The 23843-nt window shown below is 41.2% G+C and overlaps 1 protein-coding gene across 1 annotated transcript in view; it reads left to right on the top strand.

The window, feature by feature from the left end:
• Window positions 1-23843, top strand: part of jade2 (jade family PHD finger 2) — a 211566-nt gene that overhangs the window by 137686 nt on the left and 50037 nt on the right. Inside the window, exons 9-10 of the mRNA XM_088088756.1 lie at window positions 369-866; window positions 1807-1971. Coding sequence (XP_087944882.1) covers window positions 369-866; window positions 1807-1971 — 663 coding nt within the window. The remainder of the gene's footprint in view (window positions 1-368; window positions 867-1806; window positions 1972-23843) is intronic.

Here is a 23843-nt window from a genome sequence, read left to right as displayed (position 1 = left end):
AATTGAAGAAAAAAGTGTGTGTGTGTGTGTGTGTGTGTGTGTGTGTGTGTGTGTGTGTGTTTACATCCATGTGTTCCTCAGAAAGTGAGAGTCAAAGGGAAGTCGCTCCAAGATAATAACAAAAACAGTTTGTTTTCTATCAGGCATTTCAATCTGCCTTATTTTAATGAACCCACAGGCAGTTGTTTCACACTCAAATGGGATTTCTCTTTCCCTGTTTCGCCTTCCATTCTCTGTTTTTTCTCTCCTTTGTAATTCCTGTGCGTCATCCATCTTTCGGCTCCCTGCATCACTCTGCAGTTCCTTCTTGTCCCTTTTCCCCTTTTCTCTGTCCTTAACTGTATAATCTGTCTCTTCTTCCCTCTCAGTGCTCCATGCCCTCCTGTATCGTGGCCTTCCATGTGACGTGCGCCTTCGACCACGGCCTGGAGATGAGGACCATCCTGGCAGAGAACGACGAGGTGCGTTTCAAGTCCTTCTGCCTGGAGCACAGCTGCACTGCCAGCAACAGCAGTGCAACCACCAACAACTTCTCCAGTTTGACCAGTGTGAGCAACGGCAACCACGCCACCACTTCCACCACCAACGGAGCACACGGCGCAGCCAGACCTGAGTTGGCCGCCACTGGCGTCAGTTCTGAGCTCCGGCCAGACCAACAGCACCAGCCAAACATCAGCAGCGACCCGGAGCAAAGATCGGTATTATACCCGATTTCGGTGTCGGCATCGGAGCGAGCTGAGCGGGACCAGCTGGAAAGGGAGAAGGTGAGCCAGAGAAAACAGAAGCTCCAGGAGCTGGAGGATGAGTTTTACCAACTAGTGGACCCCAGGGAGGTGGCCGAAAACTTGGCGCTGCCCATCTCTCAGGTAAGCTGAAAAACTCTGATTTGTCATATGAAATGATAAGACATAATAGCACACACTTGTAATTCACTGTATGCCTCCATAAGCACCAAAAATAACCTACTCCCCCAGACAGTGAGTCAGGTATAAATAAAGCATAAGTATTAAGCACACAGACAGGGTCGACACACAACTCTCTGATGAAGCGAGTCAGAATAGCAACACTTGTTCATGCTAATAGACAACAAATATGCAAATACTGTGACGCAGATGGAAAGTTCCATTTCTGTACATGAAGTAAGTGAAGCCTCTTGTACTTGGCTGGAAAATATTACTTGGTCTGACCAAACACAATAAATCAATGAAGCACTTTACAATGTTTTCATGTTGGCTTAGAATCTCATAAAATAAAAAATAATAACAAATGGAAACATGATAAGGTCTCCATTCTGATCTTTCCCCAGAATTTTAATGCACAGTTAATCATTAGTCAAGACTTCCACAATTAATTTGATGTAATTGGATGTGGTATTGACGAGTTGCATTTAGAGTGCTAGCTCTAGTGCATCAGATAAAGTGCTCCCTATTCACAGGTAAACTGTCTGATAAATCACAGGCTTTTGTTTGGAGCTCGCCTAGATTAACTGGCCTTTGCTTTCCAAATATGGTTGTGGCTGCAGGCAAGAGCTTTTTTCACTAAAAAGGAAGAGTACAACTGTGAGAAAACATTATTTTACAAAATGAAAACCCAGTAGCTTCAGTGGAATAATTTTTATTTTTTGACTGAGATTTGTACATTTAAAACAGTTTTTTTTAGGACAATTTCTCCCTGTGTAAAATTTTCAAGTGTAAAAATGGATTTTCTTGTTTTTTTTAATTAGAAGCAATTGACATGTCAGTCCATTGATTTTCATTAGAACATTGTAATTTAAAAAAAAATAAATTATTTTGTCCTCTCTCCCAGGTGGACTTCTTATATCAGTTCTGGAAGATGAAGAGGAAGGCCAACTTTAATCGACCTCTGGTGACCTTAAAGAGGGATGAGGTGGACAACTTGGCCCAGCAGGAGCAGGACGTCCTCTACAGACGCCTCAAACTCTTCACACACCTCCGACAAGACCTGGAGAGGGTGAGTCGGAGATATCTGCGTGTGCGTGTGCCTGTGTGTGTGTGTGTGTGTGTGTGTGTGTGTGTGTGTGTGTGTGTGTGTGTGTGTGTGTGTGTGTGTGTGTGTGTGTGTGTGTGTGTGTGTGTGTGTGTGTGTGTGTGTGTCAGTGAAACTTGTTGCTTTGCACAGTGCATTATTCAGACAGGAGGTATTTTTTTCATTTTGTGTGCAAATCTGTGTGTGTGTTTGCACACTCTGGTGTATGCTGCTCAGAGCTCGATCCACCCAGTGTTGATGATATTTAAGGAGTAATTTACATTTTTTAGAATGTTAATTAAAAAGATCATTGACAGTATCATATAAAGTTGATTTTTTGCTTTCATGAATATTAATGTTAAATGAATGAATAGCCGGAAGGATGAAGGCATAATGAAATGGCTGTATGATGAGTGAATGAATGATACCTCCGTGTTGGAAATTGAAGCGAATATCCACCCACCGCACCGAATTCGTTTGGTGACACTTTATTCGCTATATGTAAAAGCCATTTGGCACAGTGGGCTTTTTCATCAGGTGTGCTTTGGTTCATGTGCTACTGGCTTTTGGACAGATGGACTTCAAATTCAGTCTTAGGTGACCCAGAGCAAAGAAATAGCATATGCATGTCTCCTGGGATATGGAAAGTTACCAATAGAGTAGTGTTGAGTGGTACCAGCTAGATGTAGTTGGGACTGAATCCTGTTTTTTTCTGAAAGACTCAGAGTACATTATCATGAGTCCCTTGCTGAGCGCCACTGTGTTCGAGTTCCCCAGAGAGAAATATGCTAATGTTTGTGCAGCTGCATGTCATATTGAGGAAGGCTTATTTTTAGCAGTCTGCTGGAGGGTCCTAGAGAGGATGCTGCCAAGGGACTCCATAGTTCTGCTGAGGAACCTCAACATTAAGGTCCTAGAAGGAAACATCCTACCTGATCGAAACCCAAGTGGTACTTTGGCATTGAGCTTCGAATTAACTGGGGCTGCCCCCTGAAAGTCGGAGATTCAAATCATCAGTTGGATCCCCCCGACTGCTCCAGGTCAAGCAGACGTTTTTGGGGTTTTGGTTTTGTTTTTTGTTTTTTGCTTATCAGTGTGCTGTGCACTGTGCCTCTTGGGACGTTTTAGTCCCTGGACTTTGCTGCAGAATGAGTGCTCCTGACTGTCACACTACCCTCTGGTAGAGGCTGCAGCAGACGTGATGCAGCAGCACAGAGGAAGAGAGGCTCTGCACTGTAAGGCTCCGAAATAATATCGTCTTCCCTCTTCTTCTTAGAAGTGGTGTTTTTCCAGCTCACGACAACTTAACATGACCCAGCCTCCAGCTTATTTTTATATGTCTAGTTCTTGCGCATTTTCAACCGTTCATTAGCACTGTTAGCGTGTTTACTATATCACATGAATGCAACTGTCACACTTAACCCTGCTGAGCCCTGTTCAGACTATAACACTTTGTATGAAAAAACAAAATGAATCGTTGAATATTCATGTTTAACAGCCAAATCTGATTCGACTGACTCAATTCAGAGAAGGGTACAGCCCTACCATCAACCACCCCTCCCTTCAACACCGAGCAGACTTAATGGCTCTTTGTACTACGTCATTGCCGCAAATGGGTTTACTGTGGTGTTACCCAAAAGTCAAGTATGGGATCCAAAAGCTACTTTGAGGCCGGGCTGCCAGGCATAGTGTGATTTTGTGTGTTTGATCAAGGTAACAGAACATCTTGGGCCAAAGAGCAACAATCCATTATAGTTGTAACATCATATCTTTGGATATACATCTCGTACACTAGCTGTTCACTGGTTATCACCTTTTGGTTGGTTGGTGGATCAGATAGTGGGCGGTTTCTTCCCGACAGAACTGGGAAATGTGCAGTTCCAGTGAAATGGCGATATTTGGCTGAGGCTCCTGTCTACAAGGTCATAAACTCACACCTCCCAAAGAATACCTGCATCTGCATGAAGGTTGGAGACAGGATGTCTCAGTGAGTTGTGTTCAAAGCCTGCCTTGTGAAGCAGCTGCTTGGACCTGTGGCCAAACTTGTGGCGGCAACCATAGACACAGCTAGTGGAGGTTAAGGAAGCAGTTAAGATGAAGAATGAGGCCTTTCAAGCTTAGTTAGTTCAGAAAACTTGGGAAAAAGCAGACAGGCATTGGCAGGCCAGATGGACAACAGGTTCTGTGGTTGTGGAAACAAAAGTTCAAGGAGGCCAGGGAGAAGACGAAGACCTCTTTGGTCTTGGCAGACTCAAAAAGTTGTCCATTAAATTGCGAAAGATCAATGCAATTTACCACAAGATGCTCTGGATATTTTTGGGTTGTCTTGTTTAACAGGGTTCTTGCTATGTTTCAACCTGTACAGTATACTCACTATTGTAACCTGGACTGATTCCAAACTGGGGGAGTTACTGGGGATTTAGTTTTATTTCTTTTCTATTTCTTATTTTTTTTTCTTTTTTTTTTCTCAAGAAAAAAAAAGAAAACGTTAAAGAAAAAAGCTTTCATGCAACTTGCAGTCTTCCTTTGGGGAGCTGTGATCAGGGAGACGTGATCATTGTAATCATCAGTATCAGGTATTTAATAAATGCATACTGCAGTTCAGTGTGAACCTCAACTATAGTAGTACAGTTTTGAGGTCAGTCAGAATGGTGAAGTATTTCCCTTCTGCCTTCAGTATCATAGCTCAACCTTGGCAGCTGAATGCTAACCACTATGTAAATTTCCTTGCTTGGTTTCTCGGATTGGTTGCGCCCATGCCCATAACCTCACTCCAGGCTCATGTTCGCAGTGCTCTGATAGTTGATTGGCATTCTCTGCAGCGGTGCTCTCAAAACCTCTTTCTGACCCTGCAATCTACCCTACAAAATCTGAATGACAGCGGGCCGCCCACAGCCAAACATCTACTGCAACCCGAGTTTAGGGGGATACAGTTAACTCTGGCCTGCCAAGGACACATGGCGAGACTGCTATTTTGCCTCTCATGTTTGGACAAATGTTTTATATCAATACCACAATCTAAGAAACATCCTATGGTATTTGCTTACTTTCTGATACTAAATATGCCAAAAAGAATCTGTGTTGAGAAAGTTTCCCCCACAAATCCTCTTAACAACCAGTTTGGATGTATTTTCCTTCAGCAGACTGTAAGATAAACCAAATCATCTGGTGTCCTAAATACTTTTTTCCTTTATTTCTTTGGCATGTGATTTGATATGGTGCAGTTGGCTCGCCTTGGTTTGGTTCAGCTTCATTGATTTAATTTGGCTCACAGTGGGACAACCTTTTGGCAATTAGGTGGCTGCATATCAACCAAATGACCCACTATTCTCTAACAAAGTATAATAATAACATACAAACACTGCAAATAATTGGGTGACATATTTTAATTGCTCATTGGTTTTCCCATTTAGCCTCAGCTGGTAATACATGTTGAGTGGCCTAAAAGAGTTCTGATTAGACCAGTGGATCAGCGTGCATCACCCAGCATCCCACTGGGTTAATTTGGCTTTTAGATAACAATTTCTCACCTCTTAACTTGAAATGATGGAGTGAAAAATAATTTCCCACAAAGCAGGTGGGTTGTAACAGTTTACAAGTGGCTGATCCAATTCATGATCTAGACAGAAAGTTCACTGTGCCATCAATCTGTTTTCCTCTTGAAATGCAAGCCAAAAGATAAAGGAAAGACCCAACTACATTAGGTCTACATTGGGTTGTGAGTCAGTAGCTATGCACACTGCTTTCAATATATAATAATTTCTTTGATGGAAACATTACTTAGGGTTCCTGCAGATCTTTAAAAAGTCTTAAAAGGCATTAAAGTAATTCATCTAAAAATAAGTCCTTAATTGGCATTAAAATGTCTTAAATCAGTCTTTTAGTCTTAAAAATGCAGTGATGTAGGAAGTGGGATATCATGAATCATTTTTTCAAATGTTGCATTCTAAAATCTCGAAAATATTTTGATAATAATATCTATGTTTTAAAAATAATTTACTGAATGTCTCTTGCAGTAATGTCATGCAGATCAGGGTGTAAGATTTTTTTTTTTCCCCCAGCATTTGAAGTAGATCGTCTGACTTTTTAACTTGACCAAAAAGGTCATGCTTTATGTTAAACAATGGGTAAAACTGTCCCTAACCCTGAGAAATTTATGTCAGTTTTTTTTTCTCCTTCAGTTTTGGTTATCATAAAATTGCTCCTAAATTTAATCCCGAGTGGCATTGAAAATGTCTTAAAAGGACTAAAATCTAACTTGCCTTAAGCTGTAGGAGTCCTGATTACTGTAAAGAGGTGTTTTTTTCCTATAGACTTGTGTAACAGAAGCTACACCACAGTGGTCTCCAGTGGTCAGGGTTTATTGATTGTTGCAGGCCACGCTAACTTCCTGACCAGTCAGTGTATCTATTGACTCCATAACTGTTTTCCCCCTAGACTACTTCTTTATTGACGTGTCTGAGTGTGTGTTGTAGAAGTGGACCATACCGCTTCAAATCTCCAAGGTTAACTTATCCCATCAATAAAAGGTAAAACAACTGAAGACAATAAGGAGAAAATAACAATTAACCATTGATCTGACAAAATGTAAAGCACCACATGAACAGTTGCTTGTAAATTGATCTGATTGTTCATTTAGTTGTTCATCCATCTGTAAAACCGGTTTGGAATTATGCGTGTTTAATTGAGGAGTTAGTCATTTGTAAACACAATATAACAGTAGAGAGTTACAACACCACAGAACTTTCCAGGGGACAGTAAAACAGATAAACATGCTTGTAATTACCCAAATTTAACATCTTAAGCATTTCACTCTAATGCGCCTCCAGGTACTTAGTAAGTATGTCCCATGTCTAAAAAAATGCTAACACACAGTAAACATCACCCACACTTGATGCACACTTATCCTAATGCAGCTTTTAAATGCTTTTTAGAGCTGAGTGTATCCCACAATTCATCCAGTGTGTCAGACCAGTCCAGTGCGTGGCTAAAAGCTTGTTTTAGGGCTGACGATGGCAACTGTCACTTGTGTTTTTCTGAAACTGCAGTGCATTGAGAGCTTTTTGCTTTCATACACAGGGTATTTTAAACAGTAGCAGGACCTTGTCTGAACTTTAAGGAATCCTGCATCTCTTGCTGTTAAAGTATCGCTTGTTAGTCCACAAATGCAGATGAAAACAAGGTGACGTTTGTTACTGATGGTTCCCACGGGGGGGGACTGTGTCATCAATGGGTGGTGACATGTTTACTACATTCAGAGGTGGTTTGAACGACAACAAGTTGTTGAATCTCAGGCTGCTTCGAATCGAGCAGCATTCCTCTTTAACATTGCTCGAAGGTCTGACATAGAGAGGAGGATTGATTGTGTTTGCTGCTGGCAGGTCTCCCATGAGGAGGATTGATCATCAGTTGGTCGCGTATTGGCTGAGCGAGTGTTGACAGCTCACCGCTACTGATGCTTGTGGCTGTCGATATACAAGCTCTCTTTCTCTTCTTCTGTCTCCTTCACTTTCCTCCACCCTGCACTCCCTTTCTTTCATCTTCTCTTTTCTTTCTCCTGATATTTGCTTCTGTTTCTCACACATAGATTTAAGAAATAGAGCCTCACTGGTGACCCATGTTTTTAACCCATATTACTATAGTTCGGCTATACTCAGTGTTGTAAGCAAATGTTCTGCTCGATTTTTGTGTTTGGTCTGGGTTTTTTTTTTGTTTTTCTTCTCTGAGTTCCAGTGTGAGGTCTTCTCCATGGAGATGGACATGTGTTTGTGTGTATGGCATTGTATTTGAGTGTGTGTGTGTATAGGCGAGTGTGTGTATCTGTGCACGAGAGAGTATTCCAATCATCTCTGATTTGCTGGCAAATTGAAAAATCCCCTCCATCCTTCCATCCCCGTCATCCCCAGACCCCAACCCAATCAGACCCCATGACCAAACCCTCCAGCCTGCTGCTTTTGTGAATAAACGTGTGTATGTGTGTGTGTGTGTGTGTGTGTGTGTGTGTGCATGTTGGTGGTGGTGGTGGAAGAATCCGGGGGGCTAATGTTGGGGTGGATTATCCCCCTCCTCTTCCTCTTTGAAGTGCTGCCAATGGAACGAATTGCACCGTGCTGTCCCTAATGCACTGGTGAGCTTTCTCCATTTCTGTACTCCTCTCCTGAGTGCCGCCCCAAAGCCCCCTTTCACCCACATCACTCATCCAATCAGCGTGCAACATGTCGAAGCAATGTGTGGCACGGTGATTGGGTAGCATAAGTTAGCTGCTAAATGTTGCTCGTTTTTTATCCCGGTTTGTGTGGTGTTTTCAGATCAGGTAAAGATGTGGTGTGTGTGTGGTGGTGTGTGTGTGTGTGTGTGTGTGTGTGTGTGTGTGTGTGTGTGTGTGTGTGTGTGTGTGTGTGTGGAAAAGAAATATTAAATCAGCCATTTAGATAAGTAATGTTTAGACCTAAATATCCAAGACATGAGCCAAAAAAAGTAAAAATTGGCTTGTTAAAATTAAGTAGAAATAAATTATTTTCTAGATTAGACTTGTTTCTAAATTCAGTTGACTCAAAAAATGACTTTGGAGAGCTTCTTGAAACTAGTAATAGTACAAAAAAAGTACAAAAAAGACAGTGCTTTTCGGTGAAGGACATGAACAAATTAGAAAAAACAGGAAGGAACGAAGGCACTCATCTTAAAATGCTGTTATTACATTGGCAGGTTCTAAAAGTAGAACCAGATTAAAAAACAATGGATACTTAGACGTGTTTTGGCATCCAGCCTTCTTCAGCCTTAAGTGGCCATTCAAGGAACTGCAGTTTTTGACACTTACATGTTGGTTTCAGTTTTCGTTCCTGGAGGTTGCTGCTTGGCTGAACTGTATCAAATACACCACAATCGACTTCACCACCCCATAGACTGTAAGGGTTACAGCTGCTGCGGTTAGTGAGCTGATCACATGTAGCATCAAATCAAAGAACACTTAAAAATACTTTTTTTTTTTTCTAGATCTGTGTACAAAAAGGATCGAATACTGGTATGGTTTGTCTGAGGAAGTTTCAGTATCACTTGGAGTTGGGTTATTTTGGTTGGTACCTCAGAAGTATCAAGTACTGATACCCAGCCCAAGGATTTGGATTCATTCATAGACCTCTACTTTTTACTGGATCCTCTACAGAGGACTAAACTGCTGTTAAAAGTGTATTTACATTCACTAGCTGGGTTTTGGAAAAGGACTGAGATGAGGTTAAGTCCTGAAGCAAAGGGTCAGGGTTTTAGCCGGAGAAGTGTGCAGAAGTTGAGGCGAGTGGGGAGAAAGCTGGAGCTGGGTGAAAGTAGGTTACAGCCAAAGAGAAGGGGGAGGAGGAGAAGCGCAGGGTGGAGGCTCAGGCTCTGGAAGCACACAGAGAGAAAGGAGCAGGACTGGACTTTACAGTGAAAGGACAGGGCTAAAGACTGTAGGAGAGGTGCTGGAGCCCGGGGAGGAGGTGGGTGAAACAGGGGGAAATGCCAGGGACAGGAGGCAGGGGAGAGCTGGGGCTGACGGAGGGAAAGCAGGTGTGAAAGAATCCCTTTTCCTTACTCATTTCCTCTCGGGTGTTTTCACATCTATAACTACTTGAGTCGAACAATTGCAGTTAGTCTTTTCCCTCCCGTCGGTACATCGGTACTCCAGCCAAGGCTGGCAAAGTGTCCGGTGGCACAGTGCCGGTCTGTGCCCTGCCCTCTGCTCTCCTTCGCTCTCTCACGGTAAAGACTTGGCAGCACACTCAGCCCAGCAGGTCAGCAGTCCCACACCCAGGAGGCCCTCAGAGCAGAACAGTACACTTATGAAACAGTCCACTTAGGGAAAGGGAGAGCAGGGAAAAATTTTGATTATGAGCAGCTAACATATGTTTTATATATCTTCTTTCACTACTGAGCACTCACAAGCATGGAAGGAGGGTAAGAGAAGAGAAATGTGATGAGAAGGAGGGTATTTATGGGAAAGAGAGTTGAAGAAAGATGAGACCAGAGAGTGAGAAAGCACGGATTTGGGAGGGAAGTTTTGGGGCAGTCAAGTTTTAAGGAGCCAAACCTTGACAGAGGGCAGCAGCGGCAGCACCCCGAGCCTTTAGCTGCAGATTTGTAAGCAGCCGGGTGGTTGAGCACTGATATCTGTCAGGTAAACTCTGTCGGTACACTGTGTGCTGAGGCGAGGGGAGGAGAAAAAGCTCATCAGCTAGTTTTCCTTGGCTACAGGTAACAGTTTCACAGTTTGTTTTCTTTCCACAAACCCCCCTCGGTTTTTGTTCTGTTTGAAACGAGCAGAGAGGAAGTTTCGAAGCAAAGTAAAGAATGAGGGGAAATATATGTATACACAAGCTTGTGATCAGAAGTTTTTATTCACAGTGCTGCCAAAGTCCAGGCAGGGGAAGGTTAAAGAGAGGAACATTCTGAAGATGCTTTAGACAAAAAAAAGCTTTTTGACAAATGAGGCTTGCTTGTATCTTTATTATCTCAGACTGCCAACGTATTTGGATTTCCTACAAGTTTTGCAGCCTGTGTTGACTCAAATTCACAATGCAAAATGCCAAGATCCACATAACCCCCCAAACAAGTCTTACACTTTCAGTTTCTTCTATTTTATTTTATTTTTTTAACAGAGGGAACCAGAGAAAACCACTTGACTCTTCTTTATTTCATAATCTCTTTTTTATGAAATCATCCAAGGATTACATTATTTTTTCATTTATTTATACAGTCATTTTTAGTTGTTTTTTTTACTGGTGGCAACTTGCTATTTTCATTTATGCTCTGCCTTTCCTAATTATATTCAGAAATAACGTATTGCTTGTAACATGTAACAATAAGCCTTTACAACAAGCACAAATGGTGCCATCAATCTTGTTATACAAAGATTGAAATACTTATATTTTTGACATAACATTTTTGTTTGACATAAAAGAAACTGGAACAAAAGTAAAAAATGTAAAGTGTACATTTATCAGTCTGAGTTTTTACTAATGATAGCATGCATAAATGATGAAACCTTTTTTAAGTGCCAAACAAATGACAATTACTTACAGACATTTTATAACATTTCATAAAATTTTAACAATGCTGTCTTGATCTCATAATCTGTCCCCAACCCCTTAAATGGGCTCTATATAATATCCCAAGCATAAACATAGCAGCCATCAACTATTTTCTATGAAATGTAGTGACGCCATCCTGAGCAGAGAGTGAAGTTATGCTACCTCTTTGTGTGTTGTATTCTGAGCTCCTCTGCTCTTTTGTTTTTTGGTCGTTGTTCAGGCTAAGCATGCATGTTAGTGCATGTGAGTTCCTGTGTGTGTATCCTCCTAGCTAGCTCATTGCTGCCACTCTGCACAGTGCTCATACAGCATTCGGGATGACATTCTTTCATAGGCTTCTGGTTTCCTCCGGTTAACTTCAGGACTGTTCCAGCTGTAAGCTTGTTGCTTGTTGCTTGTCTTAATCATCTCCGGATCTTGTCTATGAATTTAATATCTGATTTTTCTTAATCAACAAGCAATATTTAGAACCTCTGTCATCCTTAAAGCATCAAATCGGGTCGTTTTACCACTTAAAGTTACTTATTCCATGTAAATTCCTCCTTAACCTTAAACAATGATCTTTAGTAGAGCTTTAATATAAAATTTTTAAATGTCTGTGTCCTTCCTTTTTGTTAGAAATGTGTCCAAGATATATAGTCCAACCTCACAAAATTCCTCCAGAGCCACGGAGGACATTACAGACCTACTTTCACTGGCTGAGTAGCACTCCTCATGCCTAGCAAACTCAATTTAATGTGTAAAATCAGTGGAATGTTGTGCATCTCTTGTAAGATTGTTTGCATGTTTCTTTGTACATTATATATGTAATGCACCAGTTTTCGTTTGACCTGATGCTTCTCTCTAAGTCATTTCACTTTGCAGCACATTCAGTTCAGTAGCAGAAAAGAGAACAGACAACAAAGACAGAGACAGATGAGGGGGAGACTTACAAGGTGGTGAGGGATTTGTCATTTGACACTCCTTCTTTTTCCTTTCATTTCTTATCATTATATCTGTCTGATTCTTTTAGACATAACCTCATGCACCCTTCCCCAGCCGCTCATCTGGCATGAAACCGTCTCTAGTGTTACGCAACGTTAGGTAGGGTCAGAGAGAGGACAGAGACGTGGACAGAGCGACACTGACTTTGGTGCTCTGCCTGTTTGGTTATAACATCCATCTTTCTCTTTCACACACATACACATTTATATACACACAGTGATGTCGACTTACACGCTCCACTGCCACTTGCATGAACACACACGGTCATGCACACATATACAAAATCATTCACCGCCCACATGCATACCGAAAGAGGTATTGCTTGCATGCACACACTGTTACACCTACACACATAACTGCAGGGGGAGGGGGGCTTCTCGCTGCGGGCCAGACGGGCCGAGTCATGCAGCAGACAGACCCACCCTGTTGGATCAACGTCAACCTGGCTCCCCACACACAGCTCTGCTCCAAACCTAATACTGGCTCACTACACACAATCCTTACTTCTTCATCTTACTCTGTCTGTTTCCAAGATGCTTCAGGGTACTAAGAGAGATCCAAGACAAGGGCCTTTTCTGTCCACCAGCAACGATTACTGTTACATCTCAACATTCAACAGCCACTTTAAGTGTTTTACCAGGCAACCAGGTTCCATTTGTAGATTTAGAAAGGACCTGGAAATCATGGTTGGCTTGCTTCCAGAGTGACCGGTAGAGTAACGTAGACTCCTGAGGGGAAGCAGTCTGGTTCTCGCTGTAGTTTACGAGCTCCCTGCTGCAGGATTTTGGCCTGTGTTCGTGCTTGCTGATGGATTCTCCAGAGAGACTTCCCAGACATCAAAAAATGTTTTGATTGATGGGATTTTGGAAGTACAGTTTTTAGAGGAATGATCAAACACAACGCATCACAACGCTTTGTCTGAGCTCATTCAGATGAGACCAGCTGCAACGTAACCCTACTTATCCAGAGGGATTAATAAAATCATTTGATATTGTGAGGCTTATTTCACATTTTAAATCAAACAAAAGGGTGAACAAAATATCAGGACTGCTTTATGTATTTGAAAGATGGTACTATAGGTGAGAGATGTTTTTATAACTGCAGGTTTGGTCAGTAACATCTTCGTAGGTGAAAGTCTCCACCTTTTGGCTCGGTTAGATTTTATAGATCACATCTTCAGGTTGCAATTTAAACAACTTTTAATGCATTTGTTGTTATTGTTGTTGAAATTTTGTTTGTAGCTCTAAATATATTGGATTTTCAATGAGGCTTATGGTTCCTCAATTTATGACAAGGGCCCAACCGTCATGATACTACATGTACATACTACTGAAAGAAAAATGCATTGCGTGCTTTTCCATGGATGTATCAAGGAGCAACTTCCAGGGCTGAAAAATGAAGCCACCACTGAAGACCCAAAAACTAGTTTCTGAAACAGATACTTCAGGCTGGCTCCAAAAGCAAATTAAGTCCTATAGACCCCCATGTTAAATTACATTAGAAATGAACATGCTTATAGCCTCGTACAAAAAAAATACAGTTTTGGTCTCTAAAGCTATTTCCTCATTCATGAAAACTGTTATTAATGTTATTAAGGCTTAAATTTACGCATAATTAAGGTAGTGGACACTTTGAATGATACGTCACCACAGTCTGTTAGTAAGATCCACCCCTTGCTCCTCCACAGCGTGACCCTCTCGTCCAAATATGGCCACTTTTGGCTCCAAAAATCCAAAGTGGCAAAGGCCAAAATGCCAAACTGGAGGCTTTAAGCCAGCAGTTTATAGACCAGTGGTTGACCTCATGGTGGCTTCATCCATGATTTTTATATGAGATCTATATGAGTCTATGAGGTTTTCCCAGTTTGGAATGAACAAGCCGTCGCAAAGCCGTATTTGTGTTTTAAAGCTATAGAAAATCGCTAAAATTTAAAGCATATATGTATATAGGGCAAGATACTACAGCTATTATGAAAAAGCCAACTTGAATTATAGTAAATTTAGATGAAGTTGTTCTGGCATACATATTCAAAAATTGTGACATTAATTTGTTACAAGGTGATTCATAGGGAAAAGAACATAAAAAGACTAAACACATGCCAGAAAGAATTAAAAATATATGAAATATAATTGATTGTTTGAGCCACAAATATTAAATTAATAAAGAAGTGACACCTAGAATCAAGTGTGAATAAGAGGCAAAATTAAAAGAAAATGCCTTTAGTCCTCAGTTTGAGAAATGGGATAGCCATGGGTGTAAAAGCTTACAATTATAAGGAGGGGTCAAACTATGGAGTTACAAAATATTAGAAATGACAAGTACAATCTTCTGAAATCCTCTGCAAATGTGAAAATGCTCCTTTGCTCCCTTCTTTGATCTGCTCGTGAATCTGGCTGCAGCATTGCATATGAGCTGAAGGCGAGAACAGGCTTTACACCTTCAGGTAGCCTCGAGCTGCGTTCGCTCTGCTAGAAACCGCCTGTTGAGATCCACTGCTGTTTAAAATGCTGCATGCTAAGCTCGACTGTGTAACACAGCCCCAAGGCTTCAAAGCTTACAGAGAGCAGCTCCTTTCGCTCCAACCTTTGTGATGCTCTGCCACAAGGTCACTGAGCTGCCTTCCAGGGCACGAGGAAGGGATCAGAAACGCTTAATTATGCCAACTTCAATAAAAGTACATGTCTTTTGGTGTAAAGAGCCAGATCTACATTTGAGAGATTCACAAGACATTCTGACATGTTAGTCGCAGGATGTAATAAATCACGGAGGATATATTTGCCAAAAACTTTTTGCTATAAGGAATCTGCGAGGAACTCTTGTTATAAAGATTCAAGCTAGATAATACAAACAAATCATTTTATTGAGTCCATATATGTTCATTTTCCTTGATTCCTCCAGGAGCTAAAAATACACATTTCCCTCTAACTTTTGTTATATTACGGTCCTTATTCACAAATATCAACAACTAAATAATTTAAAGTTTATTGCACATAGGCACAGCTACAACCCCATGGCAAAACACAGAACATGTATATTATTAACGATTTTTGAGTTGTATTCTGACATGAAATTTACAAGAAAGAAAAATCACACAAACCAAACAATAGCTCCAGATAGGGTCTTTCACATTTTCATGCCACTGTAGTTTGAAGAAAACTGCAATGAGCAGCATAACAAAAACACTGATTTGTAATGTGAAAAGCAGTTTTAATCACTGGCTCCGTCTGTTTTGGAAAGGAAGTGACTTCTGCAGATAATTCAGCTCCCAGTAAGAACCTTAATGAACACTGAAGGAATTCTTGCATGGAGAAGTTTTAGCTGGTTGCAGTCTGCAATCCTCACCACTAGACACCACCAAATCTGCCTAAATCTTGCACACTTCACTTTTAACTGGAATTAAACATAACTGCAAGTCATAGACAATAGTCAATAGATTCAAAATCAAATATATTATTTCCAATACCACCCCCCATTGCTTGGAGACATTTACATATTGCTGAAATATGCATAACGTAACAGAATAGGACTCTCAAGAGGCAAACTTTGTCTTCAGCTTTTGGTGAAACAAAGCCTCTTCTGACTGTGTCTCTTTCTCTGCTTTTATTTTTGGAAACAGATTGATATTTTCTGTGACATTTCTCGCCTGGCTGCTGCAACCCAGCAGCCGGCCTTTTCCAGCCAGAGCGACAGGCCAGACCACGCAGCCTTTTATCCCCGCTAAGTGTCATGCTAGGCCAGCTTCAATTGTGCACTCCAATGGCTGCCGTTTAGACTGCTCGATAGTAGCAACACTGACACTCCCGAGTGACTTCAACTCTCCACTCACCTCCTATCACTCTGCGTCTAACCTGTTTTTATGTTCTCTTACATCTTTTGTCTGTCAGCATCTTTTTTCCTACACATCCACCAATACAGAACTTTTAGTTGATATTTTCCTTTTATTCTGTCCGTTGCATCCTTTTTCTTATTATGTTGCCTCATTTTGCTGTATTTTATCACCTGGAAATATTTTTTTATTTCATCCTCCTCTCTCACTTTCTCTCTTTTTTCTTCCTCCTCCATCTCTATCTATTTGTCTCGCTAGCACCTCCTCCTCTCTCCCTCCTTCTCTCCCTGGATATCCTCACCATCCCGCTGCCCCTCTGATATGAGCTCTGTTGGATGAAATAAATATGAGGCGGAAGAAGGATAAATATTTATAGCTGCTTCAGCTGTATAATTTTGCGCGTCAGTGTGTTGTAGCACTGTGTGTGTGCATACATACATGTACGGTGTGTTTGCGTGTGTGTGTGTCTGTAGTATATGTTTTCAGACCCTTGGCCAGTGCAGGTGCCAAGGCTGCTGCAGGGATAAATAATTCACTGCAAGTTAAACCTTAAATTCACATCACTTTGATGAGACAATAGGAGCAGCATGGCAGCCAACACACAGAAAACACACACCACCTGGCACCGAGCATATGTGCCCTCACACATGTAGACATAAATGTATGAAAGTGCATGTCCCTGCGCATATGTGTTTACCACAGATATCATGTCATACAGTAATCACCTATGAAAACGCACCCGTGCAAGCATGTTTTTGCATGAAATGAAATGCACACATTGGCGCACACTGATAAGCTTACATGCAACCTAAACACACAAATGCAGTTATAAACACTAGTGCTGTACACACATGGGCCATGTTATACAGCTGAAATGTTTATTATGTTTATTACTTTTCTATGTGACCGCTTCATTGCTGCTACACTTGTGTGCGTTTAAAGTTTCCATTCGAGTCTATTCCTGCATAAACGTGTGTGTACTTTTGTGCGCCGGCGAGTGTTTGCCCATGTCAGCCATGTCCACTTTGTCCCTTGCAGCACACTCCTACAGGCTCACTAGCTGCGCTGCACACAGATAGGGGTGCGTCAATAAGTAATGAGAGCGATATGAGGGCCCCCCAGTTGACCTGGGCCTTTAATATTTTACAGTAGGGTCTCTCAGACGCTACCAGCCGACACAATGCCCTAACTCAACCGTAAAATCTCACTTCACAGGACTCGATGGCAAGCGCCGCCCTCTAAGGTCCAATTTAATAACATTCTCAGAGAGCTTGTCAAAGCAGGCAATTCAAATAGCGCTTCATATAGCTGACTATATGTAAGATTAAAAGCTACTGCAGAAGGTTTGTGAGGAAGTTTATGCATGAGGTCTTTTGGGGTACTTAGACTTGTTTTTGAGCTTTAGGTCCTTATTTGACTTGAGCAGCAAAGTTTGAGCTTTATTGATGCATTTTGTACCATGTTAATAATTTTGCTTTATTTATATTGCCGTCTTGTAAAGCACCTGCAATCGAGAACCTGTCTGTCAGTTACACACATTTACACTTGCAGGCTGATCAGTAAACCACACCAGTAAAATCACACAGTTTACAAGGAAGCAGCGTCACTTGAGCAGTTCAGGGTTAAGCGCCTTGCTCAAGAGCACCTCAGTGGTTACAGCGAGGGAGGGGCAGTGTTATTATCTCATCTTCCTGCCCACATATATCCTGTCAGTGTAGAAACTGATGTGATACAGTTTTGATCACAAGTTCAGTTCACAGGCAGGGCCTGTGAAGGGGCAGTAACAGTCAAGCAGCAGTAACATTATCTGCTGGATCACAATGAGGTGTGAAGAGCACCATTTCAATCAGGAGAGACTTCATTTAGAGTGAACAATAATTAGTGCAGGATGGAGAAGAATAGTGGAAAAGTCTTTGGCGATTAGACCCCATCATGATGTGTATACCTAGAGGGTAGTGATGCCATAATTAGTTGAGGAATATTCCTCTGATAGAGTCCAAACACTGGTGGTGGAAGTGAAGAATAAAGATGAGGAAGCTTAGGAAGCTAAGTTAAAGCACAAGGAGACTGTGCATTTTTAAAGCCCCCAAACTCTGCAACGAGTTGCCTCTACCTGTTATGCAGGAACCTACACTGCCTGTTTTTAAATCCCATTTTAAAATGCATTTTGTTTTCTGGCTTTTAACTCACAGCTATGATGGCTCATAATAATTAGCCATCAGAGGGCGGGTTTTGTTATACTGCTGTAATGGCTTAAGTACAACGTAAATATAAACGACGCAAGAACAGAAGACAAACCAAGAGCGATTACTCACCTGATAAAAACATTAGAAGCCAATGGGTTCTTGATTGCGTTTTCATTTCTATTTTTTTTTTTCCTTTGAATATTTTGTTGGAGCTGCAGGGATGAATATTTATTGATCAGGTACACGCATTATCACTTATACAGTGGCAACTCATAACATGTAAGTGCAACTTAATTTAAAATCAGTACTTGAGTGTTTTAAGCATGCAACCCTTCATTTTTAAATCTATCTTTTAAATCATGCTACTAACCACACAGACAACAGAGAAACAGAAAATAAATTTTGGAGAAGTTTTGGTGCCGCCACTTCAAATCGATCAACTCAGCAGGCAGCCAATCAGATTTGATTTTGATTGTATTGACTGACAGTCAGAGAAAACAAGTTTTCCACTGGCAAAGATTTTTGTCTCATAAATGTACCTACCTGCTGTATTGATTTATCTAAGTTTCACTGCTATTTTACACTCAGGGTGTGCGTGTGTGTGTGTGTGTGTGTGTGTGTGTGTGTGTGTGTGTGTGTGTGTGCGCGCGCGCGTTCGTGTGCATGTGCGTGTGTGTGTATGTGTTTGTGTGTGTGTTTGTCTACCTACACAAATCTCCTAGTGAAAGCAATATTTCCAGCATTATACAGGCAAAAGACAGAATGTATTAGATTCAGACACAGAGTCTGTTTCCTTTCAGCTACTTTTATTGTTTATTTTTAAGTAAGACTTCTAATCAAAACTTAATTTATTTCAGCCATGGAATCAGCCACAGATAACCACTTTAGATCTCTAAACCAAAGCAGACTTTATTTTTTTTCTGCACATCAAATCAAGATGCTATATAGAAACATCTCATATTTATTGTGCAGCATTATAGTTGACTGTGTCCAGTTTAAATATTAAAGACCTAAATTATATTAGCGACATTCTTCAGTGATGTTATCACGGCTGCTTCAGGCACATTTTAGTGTTTTGTGAGCAGTTTTATGACCTGCAGAGTAAACAGTCTCTTGACCAGGCATTTATTGGAGACGGGTGTTTATTTGCTAGAATATGAGGTTCTTCAAGGCTGCAAAAAGTGGGCATTTATAAGATGGTTTATAGTATTTGCATTGAGGGAATTTTACTCAGGGTATCCTTGCAGTTAGCTGAGGATGACACTGAAGAATCATACAGTGTTTTTTTGTTAGTTTCTCAAGTCTTTGTTGAGTCAGTATAGAAGCATAAAGTAAGATGTTTGTGGTTTCCAGTGGCCTACTTTTGCATGTTTGCATTCTTTCTAGTGCAGAAGTGTCCTCATTGATGTTGTTCAATGTAGATGAAATTGTCGGTTATGACCTTCCAACCTTCCATATAGTCGTGTAGTGGTCTTTAGTTACTCAGTAATAACTGAAGTTATACTAAGTTCTGAATAAAAAAAAAAAAAACATCTCAAACAAACTGAAATCTGGTGGTCGCTGCTTCACTTTAACACCTGCAGTACAAAAACAGAGAGCACAGCAACAACTGTTGCATGTGTGACATCTTTGTACATTCACAAGTTTGTTTCACAACATTAGCAGTGAGATGGGGTCCAAAGTTTACGTTCTTTAAGAAGTCAGTCATTTTGAGCTTCTTCGTAGATATGTCATTGGAATTAAAGGGACAGGTTATCCCCACATCAAAAATACAGATTTTTTCTCTTATGCGTAGTGCTCTTTATCAAGCTAGACTGTGTTGGTGTGAGTTGCATGTGATTCTCAAAGTGCCAAAAAATGTCATTTGAAAAACTCAACTGCAGAGTCTCTTTCCAGAAATCATGACCCAGTTACTCAAGATAATCCACAGACCTTGTTGTGAGCAGTTTCTCGTAGGAACTGTTTTTTCTCTACTGAGCTACACCAGCCAACTGTATCACTGCACAGAAGGAAGCGTGCATCTACTGCAAACTCACTCAGCACCACTGAGCCAGCAAATGTTACAGCTTAGCCAAGGAGGGCGCCATTAAAGTTTACATCTTGTGATGTTGAAAGTAGGATACTCTTGTCCTTGAGCAGATGCACACTTGCCTTTGCACAGTGATAAGGTTGGGGGTTGAAAGAAAATAGTTCCTACATGAAACTGCTCACAACAAGGTCTGTGGTTGTTGAGTAACTGGGTCATGATTTCTGGTAAGAGATTTTGCTTTTTAAGTTGTTAAAATGTATTTTTTCGGCACTAGAGCACCACAAGCCAAGTGCAGTCTAGCTCTATTATTTTCAAGAGAAAAAATATGGATTTCAGATTTGGGTGTAAACTGTTCCTTATTTATTAATATTAGACGATGTAATAGCAGCTGTTTATGAATCAATCAGTGAGATGAAATTTCTCAGATCATCAACCATGAAAGTAAAATAACAGGCATCGCCCACTCCCAACCATTAGATCGCTGTAACCACGCAGTTAGACATAAAATGACCTCCATCACTCAGAGCACTTCAAAAAACCCTCAATGATTCATTTAAAATTTTACGCCAATAATAAAGGTCACAGCATTGTTTGAACAAGTTCAAATTAACAGCAACTTTGGATTTGTTGGTGGTGTGAAGAGGACTTTAATCTGCTTGTAAGAGGGCAGAGATGGTCTGATGCTGAAAGAGGTAGTAAATACCAACACAGATGAGAGCAGAGTGTTTTATTATGATCACCTGCTTAACTTGCTTTTACTCTCAGAGCAGACCAAAGCCGCTGCCAGCATACAATATCCACCCTGCTCTCTTTCAGCAGGGAAGCCTGTCCTCAGTCTGTAAATCCAGAGTACAATAAATTGAAACTAATTGGGAGGTTTCAAAGATTACAGTCAGCTGGGCCCACCCTGTTAGTGCCAGAAATCCATCACTTCCATAACTGAGTTTCAGCGTAAAGCTCTGAACACGGTTTTGCCAACTTTCCCACATGCTATAATTTTATCCCAGCCAGCCTCTCACACCATTATGGAATAAAGCTTCCCCGCTGAGCACCCTGTAGCATCTGCAAACACATTCCTCAGACCTCCACTTACCCCTGGCTGGCCGGGCAATAAAACATAGCCAATTAGGCTTTACTCCTTGCTGTGTGAAGCCCTTCTCCTGCTGCTGAGTGTGATTTGAGTCTGAACTACTTCCTTCCTCCCTCACTTCCCTTCCCGAGAAGAAGTGTCCTGAGAAGTGTTTTTATATTGCTTAGATAATGATTTGGTAGATTCCAACACAGTTACAATATGCAGTTCAGTGTTGAGTGTTTGGAAGGTTCATTAAAACCCTGGAAAACAGCTTCAGCTTCCTCAAGAAAGTTTGATAAATTTTGTGATAATACTTTTAACCTTGGTATTTTTTTTGCCACATTAAATTGTAGTATGGAAATTTAATACTATAATAATATGGAAATATATTATTTTAACTTTTGCAGTTTATTTTTTTTAATGAATAAGTTCAGATAAACATTATTTAGTACAACATGTAGTAACTGTGAGTGAAGGGCTGCAGACCACCAGTAGGAGACTATAATTATGTTACAGCACCAGGGATTCCTTAAGCAACTGTGGCAAGACGGACTAGAAATATCCAAAAGCTCAGACCGGTCTCTTTTTTAATCCTGTCAGGGCTTATGCATGCTGCATGCAAGACAGGCGATCCATGCTGTCTGGATACATTGTCAAGTGAGATTTTGGAGACAATTTAATCCCTCCCCAAATCCTGTTTTGTTTGCTGACATGAAACAGTTTGCCCAATAAAACCTCAATCCAATGGAGACGAGGGCTTTGGAGTAATAAGGTTTTCATAACCGGGATTTGATCTTTACATATTTGCTATTAGTCATAGTGTGGTGCATGTGCACTTTATTCTCATTTTAATTAAAGTGTGTGTGTGTGTGTGTGTGTGTGTGTGTGTGTGTGTGTGTGTGTGTGTGTGTGTGTGTGTGTGTGTGTGTTCTGCCTGTTTGTTGCTCTATTTTCCATCATCCATCTCTTTTTCCCCTAATCTCTACATAGACTGTGCATGAGGAACCTGAAGAAAGGGAGTGGGGAGATAAGTAAAAGACAGGAGAAAGGTAGAGGAGCTGTTGGAGGGGAGAGGCGGGACAGTAGGGAACTGAAGACGATGAGAAAAGGAAAGGATTGAACAGGGAGGGGGAGCAAGAAAGACAGGAGGAGTAGAGTAGTGCACATGGAAAAAGAAAAGAGGAGCATTTGGATGTAGAGGAATGAAAGGAGAAAGAGGAGCAGAGTGTTGGTGTCACAAGGTTTATTTAGAGTTTATTGCTTTGGCAGAACTCCAGACTCCCTCCCCGTACTCCTCCAGCCAGCACGTCTGTGTGTATATATGATGTGTGTGTGTAATCCCACATACATTCTTGTAATGTTATACACACTGTGAAAGTTTCCACACAGATAAAGAAAGTGATATAAAATACACACAGATGAAAGTACATGTGAGGAAAACGTAGAGCCAAGAGCTTATTTGATGATTGGAGCATGATGTTGCCATGGATCCCAGATGGGCGTGGCTTTGCTGTCAGTGAGTGACTAGCAGGAGCTAATAAATCATGTAGTTTGTGTGTGTGTCTGAAAGTGTTTGGAAGTGAAAGACTCTGGTGTGTGCGCTTGATTGTAGCGCTTGTGTGTGTGTGTGTGTGTGTGTGTGTGTGTGTGTGTGTGTGTGTGTGTGTGTGTGTGTGTGTTGCACATCAGGGAGGGTCTCACAAAGCTTCAGTCTGCCGTATCCAGCTGCAGCAGCCTCCACTGTCTGTCTGCCTGTCTGACCCACTTTCTCCTCTTCCCTTCCCTCGCTCCTTCCTTTGTTAGCTCCTTCTGTCCTTCCTTCCCTCCTCCCTCTATCCCTTTCACATGCCCTTAATCCTTTCTTCCCTCACTCCTTTTGTATGCCTTGTAATTTTGACAAGCTGAATGAACACAGCATGTCATTCATTTTTCCTCATGTTTATTCATTTTTACAATCTGTATTTTGTATCTGTTCTTACATCTAAGGCTTTACAGAGTAGCTACGTCATCATATTCACATAGTCGCCAAATTTACAGGCATAGCTGATGTGCACCTCCTTGAAAATGGGGTGATTGGCTCCTTTTGTTCTCTGATGCTGATGGAAATGGTGAAGAAATCATTGATGAAGTAAAAGATGGTAGTTTTCCTTGGTGGTTCAATCCCAAACTCTGACTGTCCACATGTCAAAGTGTCCTTGTGCGAGACACTCAACCCCAAATCAAGTCACTCTCAATGGTTAACCTCTTTCTCTGTCCTTGTTTTATTCTTGTTTCGCTGCCTATCTGTCTCCTTGCCTTGCAGCCGGTCCATCTCTGCCTACATAGACTCTCTCATATGCTATTCATGAGTTATCCATCTTCTGTTTTTAAACTTTTATCAACCCAGATCCAGATTCATTCTCACCTCTAGCTTCAGGTCCGATAAAATGGAGTCATTTTGGTGCTAGTGGCGGGGAAACATCCAAAGTGACAGACCCCACAATATTTTAGGTCTCTCCTGATAGTTTGAGTCAAAGCACACTGTAAAGCTGCATTCACACCAAAGCAGGTGTTGCAGAAAAAACATCACTCCTTCCATTCAGCCACAGGGAATGGAAGGAAAAAAAATGCAGCGGTCTGCGGCAAAAAGTTAAAACAGAAAGCACTTTGGAAGAAACGCAAACTGATGTCACACTGCGGTGGCCAGTCACACAACCTG

This window comes from Plectropomus leopardus, chromosome 15 (genome assembly GCF_026936395.1).
Source record: "Plectropomus leopardus strain MGB_pleo_1.0 chromosome 15, ASM2693639v1, whole genome shotgun sequence".
Taxonomy (NCBI): domain Eukaryota; kingdom Metazoa; phylum Chordata; class Actinopteri; order Perciformes; family Serranidae; genus Plectropomus; species Plectropomus leopardus.
This window is presented reverse-complemented; position numbering and strand designations above follow the sequence as displayed.